Genomic DNA, 21,855 nt, shown 5'->3' with positions numbered 1-21,855 from the left:
CTACCTACATTTTGCTGTAATTGCTACAGGTTGCTCAGTGTGCTCTCTTCATTCTCCCTAAGGAAGGCTCTCTTGAAACTGCTGTGAATCATTCTCATGAACATTCCTGTACATTTATTTCTACAAACATCTACAAACAAAATGTCATTGTAATATGTGCCTAAAATTTATATAAATTGTATTCTACTCTGCATATCACTTTACAGCTTTTTTTTTTTAAATAAAAAAACTATAGCTTTTGTGATTTATCAGTGTTGACAAATAAGGACCTAGTTTATTGTTTAACTGCTTTGTATTATTCTATTATTTCTTACTGAGGGGACACGTAAAATTGTTTCTACAGTACTTTTTTATTATAACAAACTTTGCGTCAATGAATGTCCTTTTTCCTGTTTTCCTGTGTACATAAACAAGAGTTCTTCTCAAGTGGAATTTCTGGCTTCAGTATGTTCTTTCAACTTTACCAACTATTGCCAAATTGATTTCCAAAATGGCTGTACCAATTTGTACTTGCACCTGCAGGAAATGAGTTCTTCTTTGACTACTTCTTGCTAACTCCTAGTTTTGTCACACTAATAATTGTTGTCAATTTAATGGTTGTGAAATGGTTTTCTGTTTTGATTGGCCTTTCTCTGATTACAAATGGTGTTGAATGTATTTCCTATGTTTATTGGCCATTTGGCTTTCTTCCTGAGCAAACATTTGAGTTCTTTTGTCTTTTTGTAATTGATTTGTAAAAGTTCTTTATGTATTTTGATGGAGTTCACAGAGAAGTTAGTGGGATTTGTGTCCCCTTAATGTTCTCTAGAATCCTGTCTTGCTGCTCTCCTAGCCCCTTCTCACCCCCTGCCCCCCAGTCATGTCGCTCACTATTTGGTACTCCTATTCATTGTGTCAAAACTTGTATTTCTTTTCTGCAATAATGTGGCAGAACATCTCCTCTGGAAACCTGGACTTCCACAATGGTTCTCTCATCGGTGGGTGGTTGTCTAAGACAGTGTTGTACAGGGTTCCCAGACCACTGTCAAGAAGGACTGGAGCCAGTTCATGGGCCACTGCAGGATCCATGGCTGGGCTGAAGTCTGTATGCCTGTTACCCAACACGTGGGTGGCTGAGACTTCTCAGCTCCCTTTGAGTGTGGTACTGGATCCTACAACTCCAACAGAGGCACTTTTGTCCATGACTAGATGCCAAATTACTGTTGTTGGAAGGGGGACAAAACGATGGATGTCTTATTCTACTCTGATGCTGACATCACTCTGGTCCGTTTCTAAATACTCTTTCATTTGTTTCATCTTGTATAGTACCACATTGTTTTAATCGTTTCTTAGTCTTCACAGTTGTCTTAGCTATTTTTGGCTTTTTACTCTCACAAATGAATTTTAGGTTCTACTTGAGAAGTTCGTGAGATACTACTCATTTGTGATTTTAATTAGAATTTCATTGAATTTGCAGATCAATCTGGGGGAAATTGGTATATATATTTCTTTAGGTCTTTAATATCTTTCATAAATCTTATTTATAGGGAGAGTAGTATAATTAAATATGCTTTTCATTATTATTTTAGATGGTTTAATATTTCATATTATAATGATATAGAATCTGATCCTAAATTTTTTTTTGCTTGGTTACTTTGTTGTAATGATTTTCTTTTGCTGGAAAAAAGATAACCTCACAAAAATACATAATTACATGATGGGAGAATTACAGCATATGCTGCATTTACTAAGTCATAGTAATTACTTTTTCAGCATTACTCACTAGGCAAATATTTTACTGAACTTTACCTTGTAAATATCCATTTTTTCATGCCAATTCTTGCAAACTATTCAGGTTTTAGTTTTTTATAATTATAATAAATGGGTTTGCAGGTGTTAACAAGATTGTTTCAAAATATTTTAGTGCATTCACGAGGTTTTTATAGGTGATATATTTAGATCTTTCAGAAACTACATTATATAATGATGTAAACATTTCCCAGCATACAGTTTTTAAAAAATACTTTCTTTATAGCAAGTTTTTTTCTGAAGTAAAAGTAGTTACTTTCTCACTGTGTCTACAATACCCCTTTGCCTTGAAGGGGAACAGACTGTCTTTACCCATTTTAAGAATATATGGTTGATAGTATACCGTGTATTCATTTGCCATCACTACTGCTCCCAGCCCTTGCCCCCCCCAAAAGGCAGTAAATTTGATATACCTTTCTTTTTTGTTAAAGGGAAAATGCAGTTCACTTCTTTGTATGGTTAAAAAGATTTGTGGGGCACCTGGCTGGCTTAGAGGATTGTGCAACTCTTAATCTCGAGGTTGTGAGTTCAAGCCCCACGTTGGGTGTAGAGATTACATACATACATACATTAAGTTTTAAAAAATGATTTTTGTGGTCACTTGTCACTTCTCTCATTTAAAGTGTGAGGTAGAGTCTGCTCTTTAAGGTAATATGTCTAGTTCACTTCACTAGGCACATGTAGGCAGCTTTCTGAAAAAGAACAAAGAACTTGAGGTACCACCGTCATCTCCTGTGAATTATGGAACTCTTGCTCTTGCCGTAGGTTGATTACCTCGTGCCTGTGTGTGTGCCTGCGTACGCACACGGTGCACAGCCCGTGAGGGCAGCAGTGTGCAGGCTGTGTGAAGCTTAGTTTATTAACTACACCATGGATATAGGTAGATGTTTTAATATTTGCTTCTAAAGTCCCATTATGTCCCCCAGCCCCACCCTTTGGTGTGCCTTCCCCATTTTGGAGACCACTCTGAGAAATTACAAATATAGTCAAAGCTCGTTTAAGTTTGTTTTTGTGTCTCATATTTCCAAGGACCATATATTTTGTTTAGAATAAAGTTGATGGTCTTGAGGCTCCATGACGGATTCTTGGAGGTTTATTGTACTGCTTTCTCCATTTTTGCTTATGCTTGAAATTTTCCATAGTAAAAAGCTTAAAAACTTTATGTTGCCACACAGTGATCAAAAGCTGAAAGGGAGAAAAGGATCAGGCTCTCCACAAGTGCCTTTCTTCTTTATCAAATAAAATCATCTTTCCTAGAACTCTCCCAGTATACTTTCTCTTCTGCCTCATTGGCTTGAACTCACAGGACTCTTCCCCTACCCACCCTGCTTCCCGTCCCCACACATCCTTTTTCATTTGCCCTCAGGAATATCAAAGCTAAATTTGTAAACAAAGAATCCTGAAGCTTGGGAAGCATCCTTCTTTTCATTTTTAAAATCACTGATAAGCTCTTGTAACATGTTTCTTTGTGTGTATGTGATTTAATATTTTTTTAACATAATTTTATTATTTTTATAAGCAGCCTTAAGTGTTTTGTGGAATAAGTGGTGATATTAGTAAAAACAAGCAATCTCTAGGCATTTTATTTCTGGTATCCTAGGCATTTTATTTCTGGTATCCTTTTCTCTTCCAACTGATGAGATATTGCATTCTTATAGATGAGACCTTTAAAACTAAAAATTTTACTAACTGGATTAGTAAAAGCTGTTGGAATATTGATTTTTTTAAAAAAATTTTATTTATTTACTTGAGATAGAGTGAGTGAGAGAGAGAGCACGAGTGGGAGAGCAGAGGGAGAGGGAGAAGCAGGCTCCCCACTGAGCAGGGAGCCTGATGTGGGACTCGATTCCAGGACCCTGGGATCACGACCTGAGCCGAAGGCAGACGCTTTACTGACAGAGCCAAGGTGCCCCGGAATATTGATATTTTTAAAGTAACATTTTACCTTGAGAAGTCCATTTTAGTTTCCAGGTATCAGGATGCCTGGGTGGCTCAATCAAGCACCTGCCTTTGGCTCAGGTCATGATCCCGGGGTCCTGGGATCGAGTCTCACATTGGGCTCCTTGCTCAGCAGGGAGCCTGCTACTCCCTCTGCCTGCAGCTGCCCCTTCTTGTGCTCTTTCTCACTCTCTCTCACTCTCTGACAAATAAATAAAAAATAATAATTTCCAGGTATCAAAATGGAGCATTATTTTTTTCTGGAAATGTTACTTTCAGCTTTAAATTTTTTGTCAAATAGTAGTAACAATCTCATATTTTCTTTCTTTCCCAGATACGGAATATATGAACGCTGCCGAGAATTGGTGGAAGCAGGTTATGATGTACGGCAACCAGACAAAGAAAATGTTACACTCCTCCATTGGGCTGCCATCAATAACAGAATAGATTTAGTCAAGTATGTGTTTTCTGTATTTTAAAGTAATTATTTATTATAAAATTATTACAAATAATTATAAAAGTTAATACTTTCTAAAATTCATTGCTTTTAAATGTAGTTTCTGTGTACCTTTTTTCCCTGAAAATTGTTTCTAACATATATTGAATATGCATTTGTACAAGGTGTTGTGCTGAGTGCTTTTTCATGTATCTTTCCTTTAATTTTAATTCTTGAAATAATAATTGCTGTCCTCCTGATGTGGAAACTGAAGCATAAATAGATTAAATATGTTACCGATGACATGCAGCTAATAAAAGTTGGAATCAGGATTTCAGCAGTGTAATTTGCAGCTCACATTCAAAATGTGAATTCTGTGGGGAAAAAGCTACAAAAGAAAAGAGGGGTTACCAAAATAATAGGTAATAATAATCTGTTTTAAGTATTCATGCCAGCATAAGTGATGAGTACATATTAAGTATAAATGATTTTTGTTACTTACTGCTAATCTGCTTGCTTAGTATTAATAAGAGGTAGGTAGATAAGCAAGAGTCAGGGTAATAGGAAGTCTTAGTAAATCTAATGTAGCAGTCTCTGACAATTTGGACATAAGTTCTTCAGATGAAGACATGAATCTGAAATAAACTAGTTGCAGATGTGCACTTAAGTACAGCATACAGAGTCTAGAGACAACTAGGATATTAAGGCTAGGGAAAAGAAATTGCCCTTTTGAATACTAAAGGAAGGTTAAGCAGGTAATCACTTTCTTCAGAGAGCATACCTCCATTTTATTTGTTCCTTTTTTATTCTTGTCTGTCTGACCTTCCCTCTGCCTTTGATAATAGGTCTCCTGATGTCTAATTCTGTTTTTGTTTGTCAGAAAATGTTTTTATTTCATCTTCATTTGTGAAAGAAATTTTCACATGGTATAGAAATCTAGGTTGGCAGTTTTTGTTTGTTTTATTTTTGTGTTTTACTCATTGAAAATAACATTCCTCTGTTTTCTGGCTTATGTTACTATTGAGAAATCAGTCTAAATATTGTGCTTTTGAAGGCTTTTTTTTTTCCTGTCTGCTTTTAAGATTTTTCTCTTTGTTTCTGGTTTTCTGCAGTTTCATGATGATGTAAGTAGGTGTGGATTTCTTTTTATTTACCCTGAATGAGATTGCAAGGAATTCTTAATTCTTTGGATTGATGTTTTCATCAGTTCTGGGAAAAATCTCAACTGTTATTTCTTCAACTATTGCTTCTACCCCATTCTTTTTTTTGCTCTCCTTCTGGAACTACAGTTAATGTCTATTTGACCTTTTCATTATACTCTGTGTCTCTTCTCTTTTGTATGTACTGTCCTTTGGTGTGCTTCATTCTGGAAACTTCTGACTTACCTTCCAGTTCATTTATTCTATGTATAATCTGCTGTTAAATCTATTCAATGTGTTCCTAATTTTATTTTCCAGTTCTAGAATTTTTATCATTTATCTTTTTCAAACCTGTATTACTTAAATCATCTGTGGCTGAAATTTTCAATCTTGTCTTGTATACTTGAATATAGTAAATATAGTTACTTTATAATTGTATCTGAGAAGATAATCTGTATCTGTTAATGTTGTTCCTTCCTGTGCCTGATTATCTTTAAATATGTACTAGACATTGTGTTTGAAAATTATTTGTTGAATAATTTGAGGCCTAAGATGAGATTTCCTTTTGTTTCTGCTAGGCCCACCTTTAATTTAATTTCAAGGCTTTAGATTTTCTGGATTCCTCAGGTGGCTGAAGACCAGGCTAGAGCCAGGTTTACTTCTGGTTCATAATTACTGGTACAGTGTAACCTTTTGGGGTCCCAACCTTTGTTTTGCTTTTGCCTGTTTAGCTTGCTTCTTGGCCAACTCTTCTGTATCAGCAAATTATCTCTAGGGCAGGTGGTGCCCAAGCGGTTTTCTAACTTCTCCAGATTTTAACCCTCTCCTGAATCTTGGCCTGGTTAATGCTCTTAATCTCCTTAGGTTTTACTTTTTAGGAAATGTTTCTTAGATTTCATTGACCTTTTTTAGTTTTCTTTAATGGGAGAGTTGATTCAAATGATCTAACCTTCTCAACCTCTGTTTTTCAGTTAGTGTTATTTTAATCAAAATTGTGTTATAAGCACTTTGAAAACTCAAATAGTAATGTACTTAAAGGCTTACAATGGAAAATGGCAGTCCCTCCCCACCCTCTCGGTCCTGTAGCCCAGAAATAACTATTTTTAGCCCTTGAGCTGTTTCTTTCAGTATTTACTCTTTATTTTATATATTTATGTTGCTACATTTATCTAGGAAAAAATGACAGCAAACATTTTTTCTGCTTTTTCATTTAAATATATACCTTCAAGATTTCTCATTGTCAGTACAAATAAGAGCTGCATCATTCTTTTTAAACAGCTATATAGTGTTCAATTGTATGGGTTTAATTTATTTAATGGTTTTCCTGTTGATGGACATTTAGATTGATTTTGATGTTTTTACCATTAACAACCACTGGTGTAATTGTTATCTTGGTCACATATCATTTTGCTATGTTCATATATATCTGTAAAATTTATAGGAGTAAAAAAGTTAGAAAGCTGAATGTTGAATTTTAATAAATATTGCCAACTTTTATGCTGTTATTTCTTGATTTATCACTTATTATATTTTGACTTTCTATTTTTGGGATATCTAGATGTCCTAGATCTCCTCACCACTAATAATTCTTCCATCCTCTACTATAGTTTTAGTTAAATCACCATGCAAAGTTTAAGTTGTTGTATATAAATTCTCACTGCTAAGTCCTGAAGTGTTCTGTGATTATCTGTTTTTTCCTTGTGGAATTTTGATTTTTGCCTGAAGTAACAGTTATTTCATTTTTAAAACTTTCCCTATGTTGTAACTAATTCTTCCCATACTCTTAGAAGTGTAAAATCCCTCTGTATGCAAACAGTATCAGCTAATTTATCTGTTCCATTTTTGGAGGTGGGGGATAGAGGAAATCATTCCTGAATTCTCCACTTTTCTGCTCCAACCCAGATTGTTTGCTCTTTAGAGCTACTATGCAGCCATTATCGTGAGACTTTGCCATTATTCTGGGAAATCCCTTTGCTTCAGTGTTGGTCTCAGTTTCCTGGATCTCAGGTTTTTGTCTCTTTTGGGTTGCTACCTGGTTTTAGTAGTTTTGGTAGAGCACAATTTCTGATAGCTTTCTGAGAGAGACAGAGTACTTGGGAGGTAAATGTTTTGAAGTTACTATCATTTCTGCCCTTACACCTTATTGGTGAGTTGGCTAAGCATGGACTTACAGATTAAAAATAGTTTTCTCAGAATTTTGAAGCATTACCTTATTATTTTCTTAATTTGTATATTACTGTTGAGATTCTGTTGGTTAAAAAATTTCCATTTGTCTTGTGTTTAAAAATAAAGAAGAAAGTCTGAAGTGAGAAATACAGACAAAAAGACTTGATACTGCCTGCCTTACAAATGTTCCAAGCCACTTGTGAGCTAGTGAGGTTATAGAAGAAAGTCAGTAATTGTAGAGTGGGTTAATAATCGGTTCTGTGCATATTATATCTTCAGGTAGATAAACTTAATTTTTCACAATGCATAATCTAGCAAGTTACTTTCCTAAGACAAACATGGTGAGTAAAGGCAGTTTCCAGTAACAACTGGTATTCATAGCCTCAAGGTTACTTTTTCTGCTGACTCTGGAATTACACTCCTACTTAAAAGTTATAGCATATCCATAGCGCAGCAAACAGTATGAACATCATATTTGCATAGGACCCTCATACTCCTAGGTTCTGTGGGAGTGGCTTGAGGTTATCCAGATGGATACAGCACACGTAGTGGGTTTGTATTGCATCTTGGGGAATTCAGTGCTTTTAGATAAGAGCAAGCTTGCTCTTTGTTCCAGAGGGAGACATTACCTCATCTCTCAAGGTTGTTTGATACAAACACAACTCGGAGAATGACCTGTGTAAAAGTGGTCAGGGCCTTGCATTCTACTCATATACCTAGCAAGACATATGGGAATGTGAGGGATCCATGGAGAAGTGTCTCTTCTAACAGTTATGTTCCATCAGGGTATATTAAAGGGACTTACTGCAAACAAAGTAGTTGGGTCACTTTCATGATGATAAGGTATAAAGTAAGTATAATATGGAAAGGAGGAGACCTTCACCTTAGCCTGGCTTGTTCGTATTTCTAATGTTTTCAAGTGAAAGTCTTTATTTCTCAGCTTTTCCCCCAATATAATAAAATAGAAAAGATTATCTCAAGCTCTTGTCTTCAATAATCTCTTGTTACCTTAGGACTCTTCTTCAAGAGTAACTAATAATACTTGATTTCAGTTTGATTTCAAGTCAAAGCTTTATTAAGGAATATGGGGCTTTGTTAAAACATTGAGTTTAAAATTTTCTGAGAACACATTATATGTGTGGCTTATTCTTCCCTGGGAACATTACATTTTTTTTTTTTTCTTTATCCCTGACTTTGTGAAAGCTCACGTTATTGTGCACTGATATGGCTGGCTGGCTGCCTGGCTTTATTAATTAATTAATTAATTTATTGACTGACTGACTGACTGACTGACTTTAAATCCAGTTTATGGCCATAATATGGCCACTTTTTCTGGAAACTTGCTTTTTTGGATTAGGGAGTTGTTCTTGCATGGTGCCCTCAAGAGTGCCTCACTTTCGTTTTCTGTGTTTTCCCCCCAGGAACTCAGATACTGAAACCAACCAAATTGATTCTTTTTCTTATCATCCCAAGTACTTTTTTTTTTTTCCACTTTATTTATTTATTTTAGAGAGAGGTAGAGAGCATGAGTGGGGGTGGACGGGTGGGGATGGGCAGAGAGGGAATGCCAAGCAGACTCTGCACTGAGTGTTGGACCCCCACGTGGGGCTTGATCTCGCAGCCCTGAGATAATGACCCGAGCTGAAATCAAGAGTAGGATGCTCAACTGACTGAGCCACCCAGGCACCTCATATACCAAGTAATTTTTATCTCCTAGTATAGCTGTTGTACTTTGGGGAGATTTTCTTAATTTATGTAATTTATCTTCTAATCCTTCCTTTGAATTTCTAATTTTATCTATTTCATTTTCAATTTTCAAGCATTTTTTCCCTGATTTCTGCACCCCCCCTTTTAAGAAAATATTTTGTTCTTCATATCATGAGTATATTATCTTCTCTTACTTTTTGGAGGATATTAATTGTAATTTTTGTTTTGTTTCTTTTTTCTTCTCTATTATCTGTTTATGTTAGGCTTCTTCTCTTTATTTGGTCTCCTTCCATATTTGAAACTTTCCTCAATTATTTGGTCATATTTAGGAGAGACATAACAAAGCTGATTGGAAGTTGTAGAACTTAGATCATAACAGGAACCTCCCAATATCTGTTTCTAGAAATTTTTCTCTGGGGTTGTTCAGTGTCTCTTAGAAAAAATCTTCTCATCTATTTGTGGGAAGGAGTTCAATTATGTCTGCCAGCTGACCTGAACAAGGAGAGGAGCCGGGGGTTGTAGTTGTTTAGAGTGTAAACTTTCATTGAATTGCTATTTTCAGTATAGTGTCTCATATGGTTCTCTGATTTAATTTCATGAGTCTCAAATTTCTCTGGTAAAGGTACACTGAATACACTTTTCAGCAAATGCCAAATGGTTGAGTGTTGAAATCAGTGTGAGCCTGAGGCTGGAGCCAGAAATCATCATACAATGAAGCTTAGGGACATAAGAATGAATCTGAACTTGAAGAGTTTGAGTTATTATTACAATAATGTTAAAATTTTGAGTAGTCACATTTTAAGATTGAACATTACAGTACACAAAGAAATACTTGTCTAGCAGCGTCAGCTGCTTGTTTCAGTGTCACTAAAATGCCTGTTTGTGATGCTAAATACTGAACTTTCAGTGAGAACGTAAGTTACAAAACAATAGTTTTTTCAGCAATTTTTATTAACTTTGAACCAGTGTTTCTGTTTATACTCTAGTTTTTTCATTGCATTCTACAGAGGTAACAATTACCTTTAATCCCTTAGTCTTTTTAGGGTTTTATAATATATTCTGGTTTGCTTCTCAATGGTGTCCCCCTCTGGAGACATTTGAGTTTTAACTATTTACTTTTCATCTTTCAAATACTTGTTGATATCTCTTGTTCATTGATGATCTGGTCTCAAAACCTAGGGATCACTAATTGGTACCTACAGGAACATTCCTTGATAACCTTGTAGTATGCAGGGAGGCTTGAGTTTAAAAATAAGAATTACATGATCATTTCAGAATTGTGTGGTTTTGAGCTAGGGTCTTACAGCTATAAAGAATAACATGTTGTAAAAAGTTAGTACTTCCCTTCCAGTAGTTTACAATGAAAAGGTGATAGAAGTTGTTCTTTAGTTTGCAGAAAAAAAAATTCTCCTATCCCTGTGGGGGTAAAAAAAAAAAAAAAAGTTGTACTTTAGAACCAGTCTGGAAATCATTCATTACTGTAGCCCTAGCAAAGATTTGAAATGTGAGTAAAAATAACTCAGGAACAAATATGTTGACTATAGAGAAGGTAATAAAATTGCCTTAAAAAAACATCGCAGCTCTTGTCAAAGTTGTTCTTTGGCTGAACTATACTTCTCTTCGGGCTCAAAAAACCATTTTCAACTATTATATAATGTCTACCAGTTCCTTAAGAAAGAATTTAGGAATAGTTAAATATTTGTGTTCAGACTAATGTCTTTGATATTTTGGGCTGGAAATATTTTAGTCTGGAAATACTTTGTTACATCACTTTAAACTATTTTACATGATGGAGTGGAGTTTGGCCCTTTGTTACATAGTGCTTTAAAAACACCAATTTAACAGATACATAAAGCAATAAATTTCTGCATCAGGCATGTAAGTATGAGTATATTAAATGTTTAAAACTGTGTACATTAGAAGTAAATGCATTAGTGATCTGAAGCAGTAATCACTTAGAACAGTTTAAGAATCTCAGTAATATTCACCATCAAGCACTTGACATCAAAGGCTTGAAATCATTTATATTCAAGATTCATTCATTGAGCAATCCAAAGTAAACATTATGGTAAGCAGCTAGGTCCTGTTCATTTCAGAGGATATCAGATGTTATTATGTTAATATATTAAGCAATAAGGTGGTTCTTCCTTTTTAAAGCAACACAGCTTTAAAGGTATAACAAGGCATTGTAAAGAACCTCTGTGTTATACTTAAAATTTATAAGTCTTGTACATATATTGTTTGATTTAATCTACAGTAATTTTGTGAGGAAAGTAAAGCTCATAAAGCTGAGCTTCTCCCTATAGTAGACTAAGTGGCCTATTCTACAACTTTCTATCTGCTGCTGCGCTCTGATCCAAGTCTTTGTGGTTCTCTGACTGCCTTCTTCTTTATATGATTGTTATTGGCATTACTATTCTTTTTTGTAACTTTAAAAAAAAATTACTTTCCTTTTACTTCTAGAACAAAGGAGTAATGTGTTTGATATAAAATTCTACTAAATATATTTTTTAAATATCACAAAAGATTGTTTATCATCAAAGGCATAAACTAGCATGAGGTCTACAATGGAAAACATTTTTTTCTTTATTTTTTACATAATTTCTTAAAATTGAAAATGAAAGTTGTCTAAATTATTTAAAATTTTGTCTTATAGATACTATATTTCGAAAGGTGCTATTGTGGATCAACTTGGAGGAGACCTAAATTCCACTCCATTGCACTGGGCCACAAGGTTTAAATTTGCTTCTGGATTTTTTTTCTTTTGGTTCCTTTATTAGTCTATAACTAAAAAACTTTTCCTTTTTTAATGATATGCTAAAATGAATGAGAAAACTTATGCTAATAGTTAATATCAACAGTATACTACTATATTGCTATACAGTATGACCTGCATTGGCAGCAAAGTTTATTGTCCCAAAGTGTCTTTAGGGAATTCACCATGCTGATATTAATCCAGTTAGTTTACGATTGAGTTAAACTTTGGATTTGTAAATGTAATACTTACGCAGCCTCTATATATTTACAATTAAAGAAGTTGCCCAGTTCATGGGACAATTAAGATTATATTTGAATAGGATTAATAGAATATAGTAACTATTTGTTACATATTTAAAGAAGTTATAAGTATCTTTATAAAATTTAAAAGCCTCTTATTTCAGTTGAGACTTAAGAACCATAAAATCCTAAGCATGTCTTGACATATACATATTTTAAGAAATTAAAAAAAAATTGTGTAATCTTTTCTACCATTGCCCTATTTAAGAAAGATCTTTCCAGGAGATCCTGTTTGAAATAACATTATATATTTAAGTGTTTATTCTTTTATGTTTTAGACAAGGTCATCTATCTATGGTTGTGCAACTAATGAAATATGGTGCAGATCCTTCATTAATTGATGGAGAAGGATGTAGCTGTATTCATCTGGCTGCTCAGTTTGGACATACCTCAATTGTTGCTTATCTCATAGCAAAAGGACAGGTAAAAAAAATCACAATGGTGTGGATTTTAATCAGATGTTCTTCATGGTTTAAATGCCTAATATCATTGGTGTTACAAGTGTAACAACCTGATGATATTTAAATAGTATTTTCTGGTGGATGAAGAGAAAAGATAATATAGTTAGTTTGAGATTGAGGTAACAAATATAGTTAAGTTAAAAATAAGATATTCAAGAACCAGGTAATGATCCATTAAGCTGTATCTTTTATTTCTGAGAATGATAGAGATGAATCCCAGAAAGTAAGAAAATTTAGGTATCTTTTTTTCCCCTTACTTACATCTTTTGAATATAATCTGAATTCATTTAAGCTTATTTGAACATTTTGCTGGTTATTTTCTCTATTAAGTTACTTCTCAGAGTGGGGGATAAATTCTTTAGGATCAGTTTCTCATTTTCTGCTGCATAAAATAATGCTGCTTCTTACATGTCAGAAAACTTCTCATGATTTAAGTGCTTCTTCCTGATTTTTCACGAATGTGTACTGACTATAATCACATTAAACAGGTACCAGTCTATCTATGCCATGTTTTTGTGATAAATGTATTTTGTTGAAATTAATGTCACTCAGTTTTTCTTTCATGTTTTTTCTCTGGTTATACTTAAACATTAGCTTTATAGCTAAGGATCTCATCATAAGAGTAAGATAAATGATTTTAATTCATTGCTGTTAACGTATTTATTTTAAATTTTACGCAGATTTGGAATTTGAGTAGTATTTATTTTATAAATACTTCAAGATATTTGTTGGCAGTGCCACACAATGACAGTTGTGTGTTGTGCATTACAGTGTAAGAGGCATAGACTGGCTAATTCCTGGAAGAGGGGGGTTATTATCTATTATGGTGTTTACAGACTCCCCCCCAAATCTAATGGCTTTAGAACAATACCAACCATTTATTACCTTAGCTTGACTGGGCTTGGCTGGGTGGTTCTTTACCTTGTGATAATGGCTGGGGGTTACAGTTATCTGGGGGCTTGACTGGAATGGAGGATGGCTCACTCATACCTTATGCCTTAATAGGAATGTAAAAGGCTGGGTTCAGTTGGAGTGCTGAGATAGCAAGTCCTCTCTTTTACTCCATGTAGTCTTAGAATTCCTTCTCCATGGTACCCCTGCACATAGTCTTTCTAAAAGCAGGGAAGTAGACTTCTTCTGTGGTGGGAGCTCCCAAAGGAACAAAAGTAGAAGCAGTCTGCCTTTTTTTTTTTTTTTAAGATTTTATTTATTTGACAGAGACACAGTGGGAGAGGGAACACAAGCAGGGGGAGTGGGAGAGGGAGAAGCAGGCTTCCCGCTGAGCGGGGAGCCCAATTCGGGGCTCGATCCCAGGACCCTGAGATCATGACCTGAGCCGAAGGCAGACGCTTGATGACTGAGCTACCCAGGCGCCCCAGCAGTCTGCCTTTTATAAGTCTTAAGTCTTGAACTGGCACAGCAACATTTCTGTTCCATTATGTCAGTTAAAGCAAGTAACTGGGCCAGTTCACTGTGGGAACAGATGGGTAGAGCAGCAGGTGAGGTTTGTTGGGGGCCATGTTTGGATACTAGCTGCCACAGGAGATTACTTTTGTTCTCCCAAGTTTCTTTTAGACTGGGGTTTGGAGCAGTGGATGGTGCTGTAACACATGATAGTGTTGTTAGTGGCCTTTTATTTTGCAGGTATAAATTTACAATATGCGTTCACTGTTTCTTTTGTTTTTTTAACTGGGTAAGAGAAATGGTATAAGTTTTTTGTCTTTTTGTTAGCTTATTAGTTTTGGGGTTTGGATGTTTCAGTAATCTTTTTTAACTCTGGTATAGGATGTTGGCTATAAAATTCTTACGGGACAGGGATTTCTACCTGTCACAGTACCTTTTGTATAATAAATGCACGATGATAATAAATGTCTGGCAATTTGTTTTCTTTTTCATGAGTAAGTTTGTTTTTTTTTTTTACTACAAAACTAACATGCTTATTGTAAAATAGTCGAACATAAGAGAAGAGCATGACTTAGAAAATGAAACTCCACCTCTCCCCTTACCCCTCTGCCCCCAGAGATCACTTACTTTAACAGTTTAGTATATTATTTTCCCAGAATTTTTTCCATGTATACACTAATTATAAAAGAAACTCCTCTAGTGTTCATCACATCATACTTTGAATGGAGTCCAAAGTCCTTCCCTACAGAAGCACTACAGAACCATGTGTAGTCTAGTCTGAGATACCTCACGGGCCCATCTTTTGTCATCTCCCCCTTACTCTGCTTTGACACACCAGTCTTCCTGCTGTTCCTTGAAGAGCCATGCTGTTGTCTTTGGGCCTTTGTGCTTGATCTTATCTCCTGCTTGGTAAATCCTTTCCTTAGTTACACAGTTCTCTTTCTGTCTTATTTCAATCAGATGTTTGCTCAAATCTTACTAGTTTTGATTAGTTCCCAATTATAAGTAATAATAAAATTAGTATATTTTTATTTTTTCTTTCTCTTTTTCTTTCTTTTCCCTGTCTTTTACTGACTTTAGTCTATAATATTGTTTTTTTAGTGTTAACTTTGTTCTGATAGATGTAACTACATTTCTATTACTTGATTTTTCAGCTTTAATATTTAATATTCTTTGACTCATAGCTATTACAGATTAGGTACTTATACTTTCTTTTCAACCTTTTTCCATTTTCTCCATTTTTTGTTAATTGTATCAGTTTTACATTCTTAGGGCATGTAACATTTCCATTTAGTTTGTCATTCTGTTCTTCACATTTGTTTCATTTTAGTTATACTGTTGAAATATATGTAGTGCTCACTACCAATTCTTTTGGATGATTTTCAGGAGAAAAGGGAAAATGCTAAGTTATGGAGCCCTGTTGATCATGGAATCCCCATAAGCTTTTGATCTGGGCTTGTTAATTCTTCCTAATAGAGAATACCCATACGTCCAGGCTGAACTTGGAAAAGAAGTACCAAGTTTTAAATCCCGACCCAAAGAAAGAAAAGGTTGAATTTCATTTTTCTTTTAGTACTCTAGAGATGTGGCATTATTTTACATTTTTAATTTTACTTACTGATATTTTTTAATACCATCACTTTTTAAAAAAGATATGAAAAAACAACTAAGAAGGAAGAAGAAACTAAAACAAGAATTTACGTGTTTGTTTTAATTGGACATCAAATTTAGTTGGGCTCTCTTGAAATTAGGACCCTGAAGGAAGTAAAATAGTTAGTACTTGACTCATATAAAGAACTAGGAAGCTTCTCATTTCTGAGATTTTCTTAAAGATTTTTACTGAAAAAAAAAAAATCAATGTGTATATTGGAAATACTGAGTGAGGTTACATAAGATGTTCCCAACCAAAGTTAACGTAAATCTGTAAATGGATTTATAATGAATAAGGTGTAACTTTTGATTACAGTATTCATGATGAGGGACTAAATCTAATGATGTCCAAGGATGTGTGTTCTAGTTTGTCTAATGTACTTATTCTCAGCATTTTTTCTGCTTCAGTACACTTGGCTAATGTTCACGTTTGAGACATATTCCCATCGGTAATAGTGGCTCACAGAGAACTGCTGTATAGAAGTATAGAGTGTTTTGCAGTGTACTCTGTCCTCTCTGCACTGACTGGTGTATTAGATAGATAACGCAACTTGGATTAGAACTGCTGCCTTTATATAATCCAGGAATGGGCGATAGGGAAGGGAAGAAGAGGAAACTTATTATCTATTGAATGTCTATTATGTTCTAGGCTGTGGACTAGGTGCTTTACACACATTATTCCATTTGATCATCACAGGGATCTTATGAAGCCATTATTTATATTTGCCTTTTTAGATGAGGAAGTCGAAGCATAGAGAATTAAAGTAATTTTGCCAGTCTTATAGCTGTTAAGTGGTGCAGCTAAGAATTCAAAACCATGTCTGTCTTATTCTAAAGCCTATGCCTTTCCCAAACGAGTAGGTAGATAAACATGTCTTTTCACTTAGCAAATGGTTTTTGATCATTTACTCTGCTGGGCACTGGGAATACAAAGATGAATTTAATATAAGTTCAATCGTCAAAGAACTCCTAGTTAATGAGATAGATGTCTCAGGCATATAGGATAATTAGTCCAGATTGGAGTTAGGAGAGATAATTTTAGGGAAGTGAAACTGATAGAATCCCTGATGCATCAGGATGTCTTGAAAGGAGATTTAGATAACTAGGGAAGAGTTTTGGTTGAGTAGATGGTAGTTTTAATTGTAATGTGTTAAAAAACTAAGGAAAGCAGGGGGAAGTGCCATAGGAAAGCAAAAAGTTGGGTAGGAGAAGAAAAATAATCATGGTTTACTACACTATTTTGCTGGGAATAGTATTCAGATACATTTATAATAATATAAATATCAAACATTTATAGAACCAAAAATACAATAGATCTCTTGGAAGAATAGAGAGGTGCATTATTTGTGATGGCTCAGGAAGAGTAAAGAGAGAAATTCTCATTTTGCATTCTGAAGAGTCTCAGAAGATAATGCCTAAAACTGAAAAATCAGAAAGTAGTAATTCAAGCATCTTATTTTAAGATGTGGAGGACTAAAAGAGGTGAAAATAGTGGGGAGTAAGGCAGAGAATTGCTTTGTCACCACAAATTTTACAGAATTATTTGTCTCTAAAAATGTATGTGCATAACAATAAAAAGCAAACAGACTTTTTTGAGTTTATTGAAAAGATACGTCTTGGGCGCCTGGGTGGCTCAGTCGGTTAAGCGGCTGCCTTCGGCTCAGGTCATGATCCCAGGGTCCTGGGATCGAGTCCCACATCGGGCTCCCCGCTCTGCGGGAAGCCTGCTTCTCCCTCTCCCACTCCCCCTGCTTGTGTTCCTGCTCTTGCTGTGTCTCTCTCAAAAAAATAAATAAAATCTTTAAAAAAAAAAAAAAAAAGAAAAAAGATACGTCTTTTTATTCTTTGTTTTGAAATGCCTAGAAATAAAGAGGGTTTCATTATTCCCTCTTACCATGAATTAGTATAAATCAGTTTTTCACAGACTTAAATGATTTAACTTATCCTCTATGGATGAAAGATGAAGAGTAGGTCAAGGTCTTTAAATGCAAAACATTGAAAGGGTGATTAAGGCATCTGAAAAAGGAAATCTATAAATATATGTTAATTAAATACATATTTAATGTATAGTCAGTTAAATACGTGCCTATTAATTAAAATATTTAGTGACAATAGTTTTATTTTAAAAAGTTAAAAAAATTTTTCATAAATCAGCCTTGATTGAGGAGTGTTATATTGGCTTCTCTTGTGATATGTAAATTAGATTTTTCTGAGTAAATTTGGTAGGAACTTAGAAATTTTTACTGTCTGACTTTTTTCTTTTTATTCTATCAGGATGTAGATATGATGGATCAGAATGGAATGACACCTTTAATGTGGGCAGCTTATAGAACACATAGGTATGTAATCATTATAAAATATTTATTTAGATCATTTTCAGCATATTAAAATGTAAAATAAATGATGAGAAAAAGCAGTGAATGTTCTGTTTGTTAATATTTAAAATTCTTATTATGAGTACATAGTATATAATAAATTACCTTTTTGAATATTTGAGTCTCTGTGCTTACCTTGACCTTGGTAACTGTAGTATTCTTAATCTATTCCTCTTTTAGCAGTTTTTAAGAATGAAAGATGTTACCATATTTTTAAGAACTATTTTTTTCATGTTATTTGTATACTGGCAGGTTTAATATATTAATTAGTAAGTCACCTGAAAACATTTTTGGAATAATCCAGATTTAAACTTAAAAATTTAATTGTTTAATTATATAGATATTAATGACCTTACTCCCTAATCAAAATTTGAAAATGTCAGGACCAAGTATGCCCTCTTTTGAGGGGCCATACTTTATATGGTGTTGCACATACTTAATACTTCATATTAGAATGTTCTCTCAATACTGATTATAAGGTTGAGTATAGGTTAGATTAGAAGTGTTCCAAGATGGAATGCAAATGCAACCACAATCAGTTTAGTGTCTGTAATGATTTCTATAATTGAAATTAGGGTTGTTGTTGTTGTTGTTTTTTTTTTTCCTTTTCAGTGTGGATCCAACTAGATTGCTTTTAACATTCAATGTTTCAGTTAACCTTGGTGACAAGTATCACAAAAACACTGCTCTGCATTGGGCAGTACTAGCAGGGAATACCACAGTCATTAGTCTTCTTCTGGAAGCTGGGGCTAATGTTGATGCCCAGAACATCAAGGTAAAAATATCCTGTATTGATTATGCTATGTGAAACGTTAAGATCTTAATTCTTCAATAAAAACTAGGTTTTTTTCACAGACTGTCAAAAATGGAAGAAACCTCTTATTTAAGCTCAACCCTTTGCTTCCATGTGAGAATTTCTTTGGAAAGAATGATTTATTTACTTTTGTCTTTCAGTATTGAAGTAATTTTCAGATTTTGATGGCCTTTTCATTAGTGAATTCTTACTGACTTTTGAAAATTAAATTATATAATCCCTATCTTTATAGCTGAATGGAATAGTTTTCTGGTTTCTTTAAGAAGGTCAGTACAGAAAATCACAAGTTTGTAGTTAAACTACATTATGCATAATAACTTTTAGTAATTCTTTGACTGGTTATTGTTTTATTTTAAAGGTCAAGACCTTTAAATATGATAGACAGCTTTATGATGTTTATAGGAAAGTCCCCACCTCCCTCAGATGTTGGACTAATCCAGGAAAAGTATACAAAATTATCTAAGAACAAAACACAATTAACATTTACACCGTGAACCATTTAGAAATTTGTAGACATTTTATGAGTACTTGAAAGAAAATTCTATTGGTGGTTTTAAATTTTAGTTAAGCATTCTCATTTTTAAAGCTTCAGGATCCACCACGTCTTTCAGGAACTCTTTCAATGAAATGACTTTCAACTTTTAAATATCATCTTTCAGTAATGTGAATTCATAAATAACTTCGTGCCCTTTGACGAATGTTCTTTAATTTTGACTATAAACCATAGTATTTTTTGAGTCATGTTTCTTAAATTTCTAAGGGATATGTGCTAATTAAATTTGGAAGAGATTTGAGCCACATTCTAATCCAAAATGGCAGTCAAAAAGTAGGTTATCTCCTGCTGGATCAGGGCATCTATTTATGTTCCAATGAATAGTTCTTTCTGTATTCGATTACTTTGAGCTTGAGCTACCTAAAATAATACAGCTTAGACTAGCTATATGGAGCCTAATGTACTTAAAATTTTAAGCAATTTTTAAAAATGAGTTTAATTAAAAATAGTTAAAAGTAAATATCAAATATCATGTTGGAAACCATAAGAAATTGAGAAATCCATATCTTTTCTTTCTTTTTAAAATTTTGAGTCCTGGGGTGCTGGGTGGCTCAGATGGTTAAGCATTGGCCTTCGGCTTAGGTCATGATCCCAGGGTTCTGGGATCGAGCCCCGCATCAGGCTCCCTGCTTGGTGGGGAGCCTGCTTCTTCCTCTCCCTCTGCTGTTCCCCCTGCTTGTGCTCTCTTGTGCTCTCTGCCAAATAAATAAATAAAATCTTTAAAAAAAAAATGTTTGAGTCCTTTTGTCTCCACCCAAAGTGATCAGAGTGGCCTAATGTCTACCAGTAAATACGAGAAGAGGAAAGTCAATATACCATAGTGCCTGACACATGATGGGCACTCTATTTGTTGACAGACTGAATGAAGATTTATGTAGTCATGAACTTTACCTCTAAGCTAGTTTTCATGACTCTGCTAGTATACCTGTCTGCCACTTCCGAAATTATAGATAGAAAATTTTGCTTTTCCAAATGTTTTTAAATAGGAAGCTCAGAAAAGTTCACAACACTGTAATTAGTAAATTAGGCCAACCTCAAGGCCTAAAGGATAAGAAAGAATGAGTTTGACTAAGGCTAACCAAGATCCCCATAAGAAAAAATTAGGGAGCTTACCTTCTGTTTTATAACTGAATTGCTTTAGAGCATTATTTTTCTTCTCTTTGGTACCAGACAACCATTCCTAAAATGATCATGCCCCAGGTATATATTTCAGAATATTTGGCATTAATATTATTGAAAAGGTAGAACCAATTTTACTGTGGCAAATATTGAGTCTCCCTAGACTCTGCCAAGAGCCACAGCAATATATTGAAATTACAAGAATACTAAAAATTGTGACAACATGACTATACAGTTCTGAAATTTGAAGCTAGTAGTATGTATTTTTAGACCATTTAAAAATATCTTTTCTATCCATATAGAGTTTACGTATCTTCACTTGGATCATGATCTTTAAGTATTTGAAGTGCAGTTTGTAAATTTAATGTCTTTTCAAATAAATAGTGAACTTCACATTAACCATTGCATAAACTTTTATTAGACTTAGCAGAAGAAATAATCTATAATGAATTTCAACAGAAATGTAATGATAAGAGAGATATTTGAGATGATTTATATGGTTTGAACCTTATATTTTTAGTATTTTGTAGGTTCAGGTGCATGAATTATTTGGTACCAAGATAGGATAAGCTCCAATGTAGCTTTTTATTTACTTATTTATTTGAGAAAGAGAGCACTCATGAGCAGGGGGAGGGGCAGAGGGAGAGGGACAAGCAGACCGCCTGCTGAGTGGGGAGCCTGATGCGGGGCTCAATCCCAGGACCCTGGGATCATGACCTGAGCCAAAGGCAGGCGCTTAACTGACTGAGCCACCCAGGTGCGCCTCGAATGTAGCTTTCCTAACTAGTGCGGTTCATGTGAATACCTGCCAGAGCTACAATGTCATATAATTATTGTGCATGTAGAACTTTTTTTTTTTTTTCTTGAGAGAGAGCATGGGTGAGCATGTGTGGGGGGTGGGGCACAGAGGAAGAGGGAGAGAGAGAATCTCAAGTGGACTCCTCACTGAGCGTGGTTTTGCACACGGGGCTTGATCCCATGACCTGAACCAAAATCAAGAGTTGGACACTTAACCGACTGAGCCATCCAGGCACCCCCCAAAGGAAGTTATTTTAAATGTAATTCTCTGGTAGCTTCTGGAGTGACATCATCATCATTGTCATCATCATCATCATTATTTTATTTTTTAAATTGAGGTATAGTTGGCATGCATCTTTATGCTAGTTCTAGGTATACAACATAATGATTTGAACATGTGGGATGACCGCCACAGCAGGTCCAGTCAGCATTGTCACCATTACATAGTCA

General features: G+C 34.6%; 1 protein-coding gene across 2 annotated transcripts in view; it reads left to right on the top strand.

Moving 5' to 3' along the window:
- Positions 1-21,855, top strand: part of ZDHHC17 (zinc finger DHHC-type palmitoyltransferase 17) — a 93,435-nt gene that overhangs the window by 28,398 nt on the left and 43,182 nt on the right. For both annotated transcript variants that reach the window (XM_035002090.1, XM_035002089.1), the window contains exons 3-7: positions 4,061-4,183; positions 11,831-11,908; positions 12,510-12,654; positions 18,021-18,085; positions 18,734-18,896. In XM_035002090.1, coding sequence (XP_034857981.1) covers positions 4,061-4,183; positions 11,831-11,908; positions 12,510-12,654; positions 18,021-18,085; positions 18,734-18,896 — 574 coding nt within the window. The remainder of the gene's footprint in view (positions 1-4,060; positions 4,184-11,830; positions 11,909-12,509; positions 12,655-18,020; positions 18,086-18,733; positions 18,897-21,855) is intronic.

Source organism: Mirounga leonina, unplaced genomic scaffold (assembly GCF_011800145.1).
Source record: "Mirounga leonina isolate KUSES-001 unplaced genomic scaffold, KU_Mleo_1.0 Mir_126, whole genome shotgun sequence".
Classification (NCBI taxonomy): Eukaryota; Metazoa; Chordata; class Mammalia; order Carnivora; family Phocidae; genus Mirounga; species Mirounga leonina.
The sequence above is the reverse complement of the archived record's forward strand: the minus strand, read 5'-3'. Positions and strand labels throughout refer to the sequence as shown.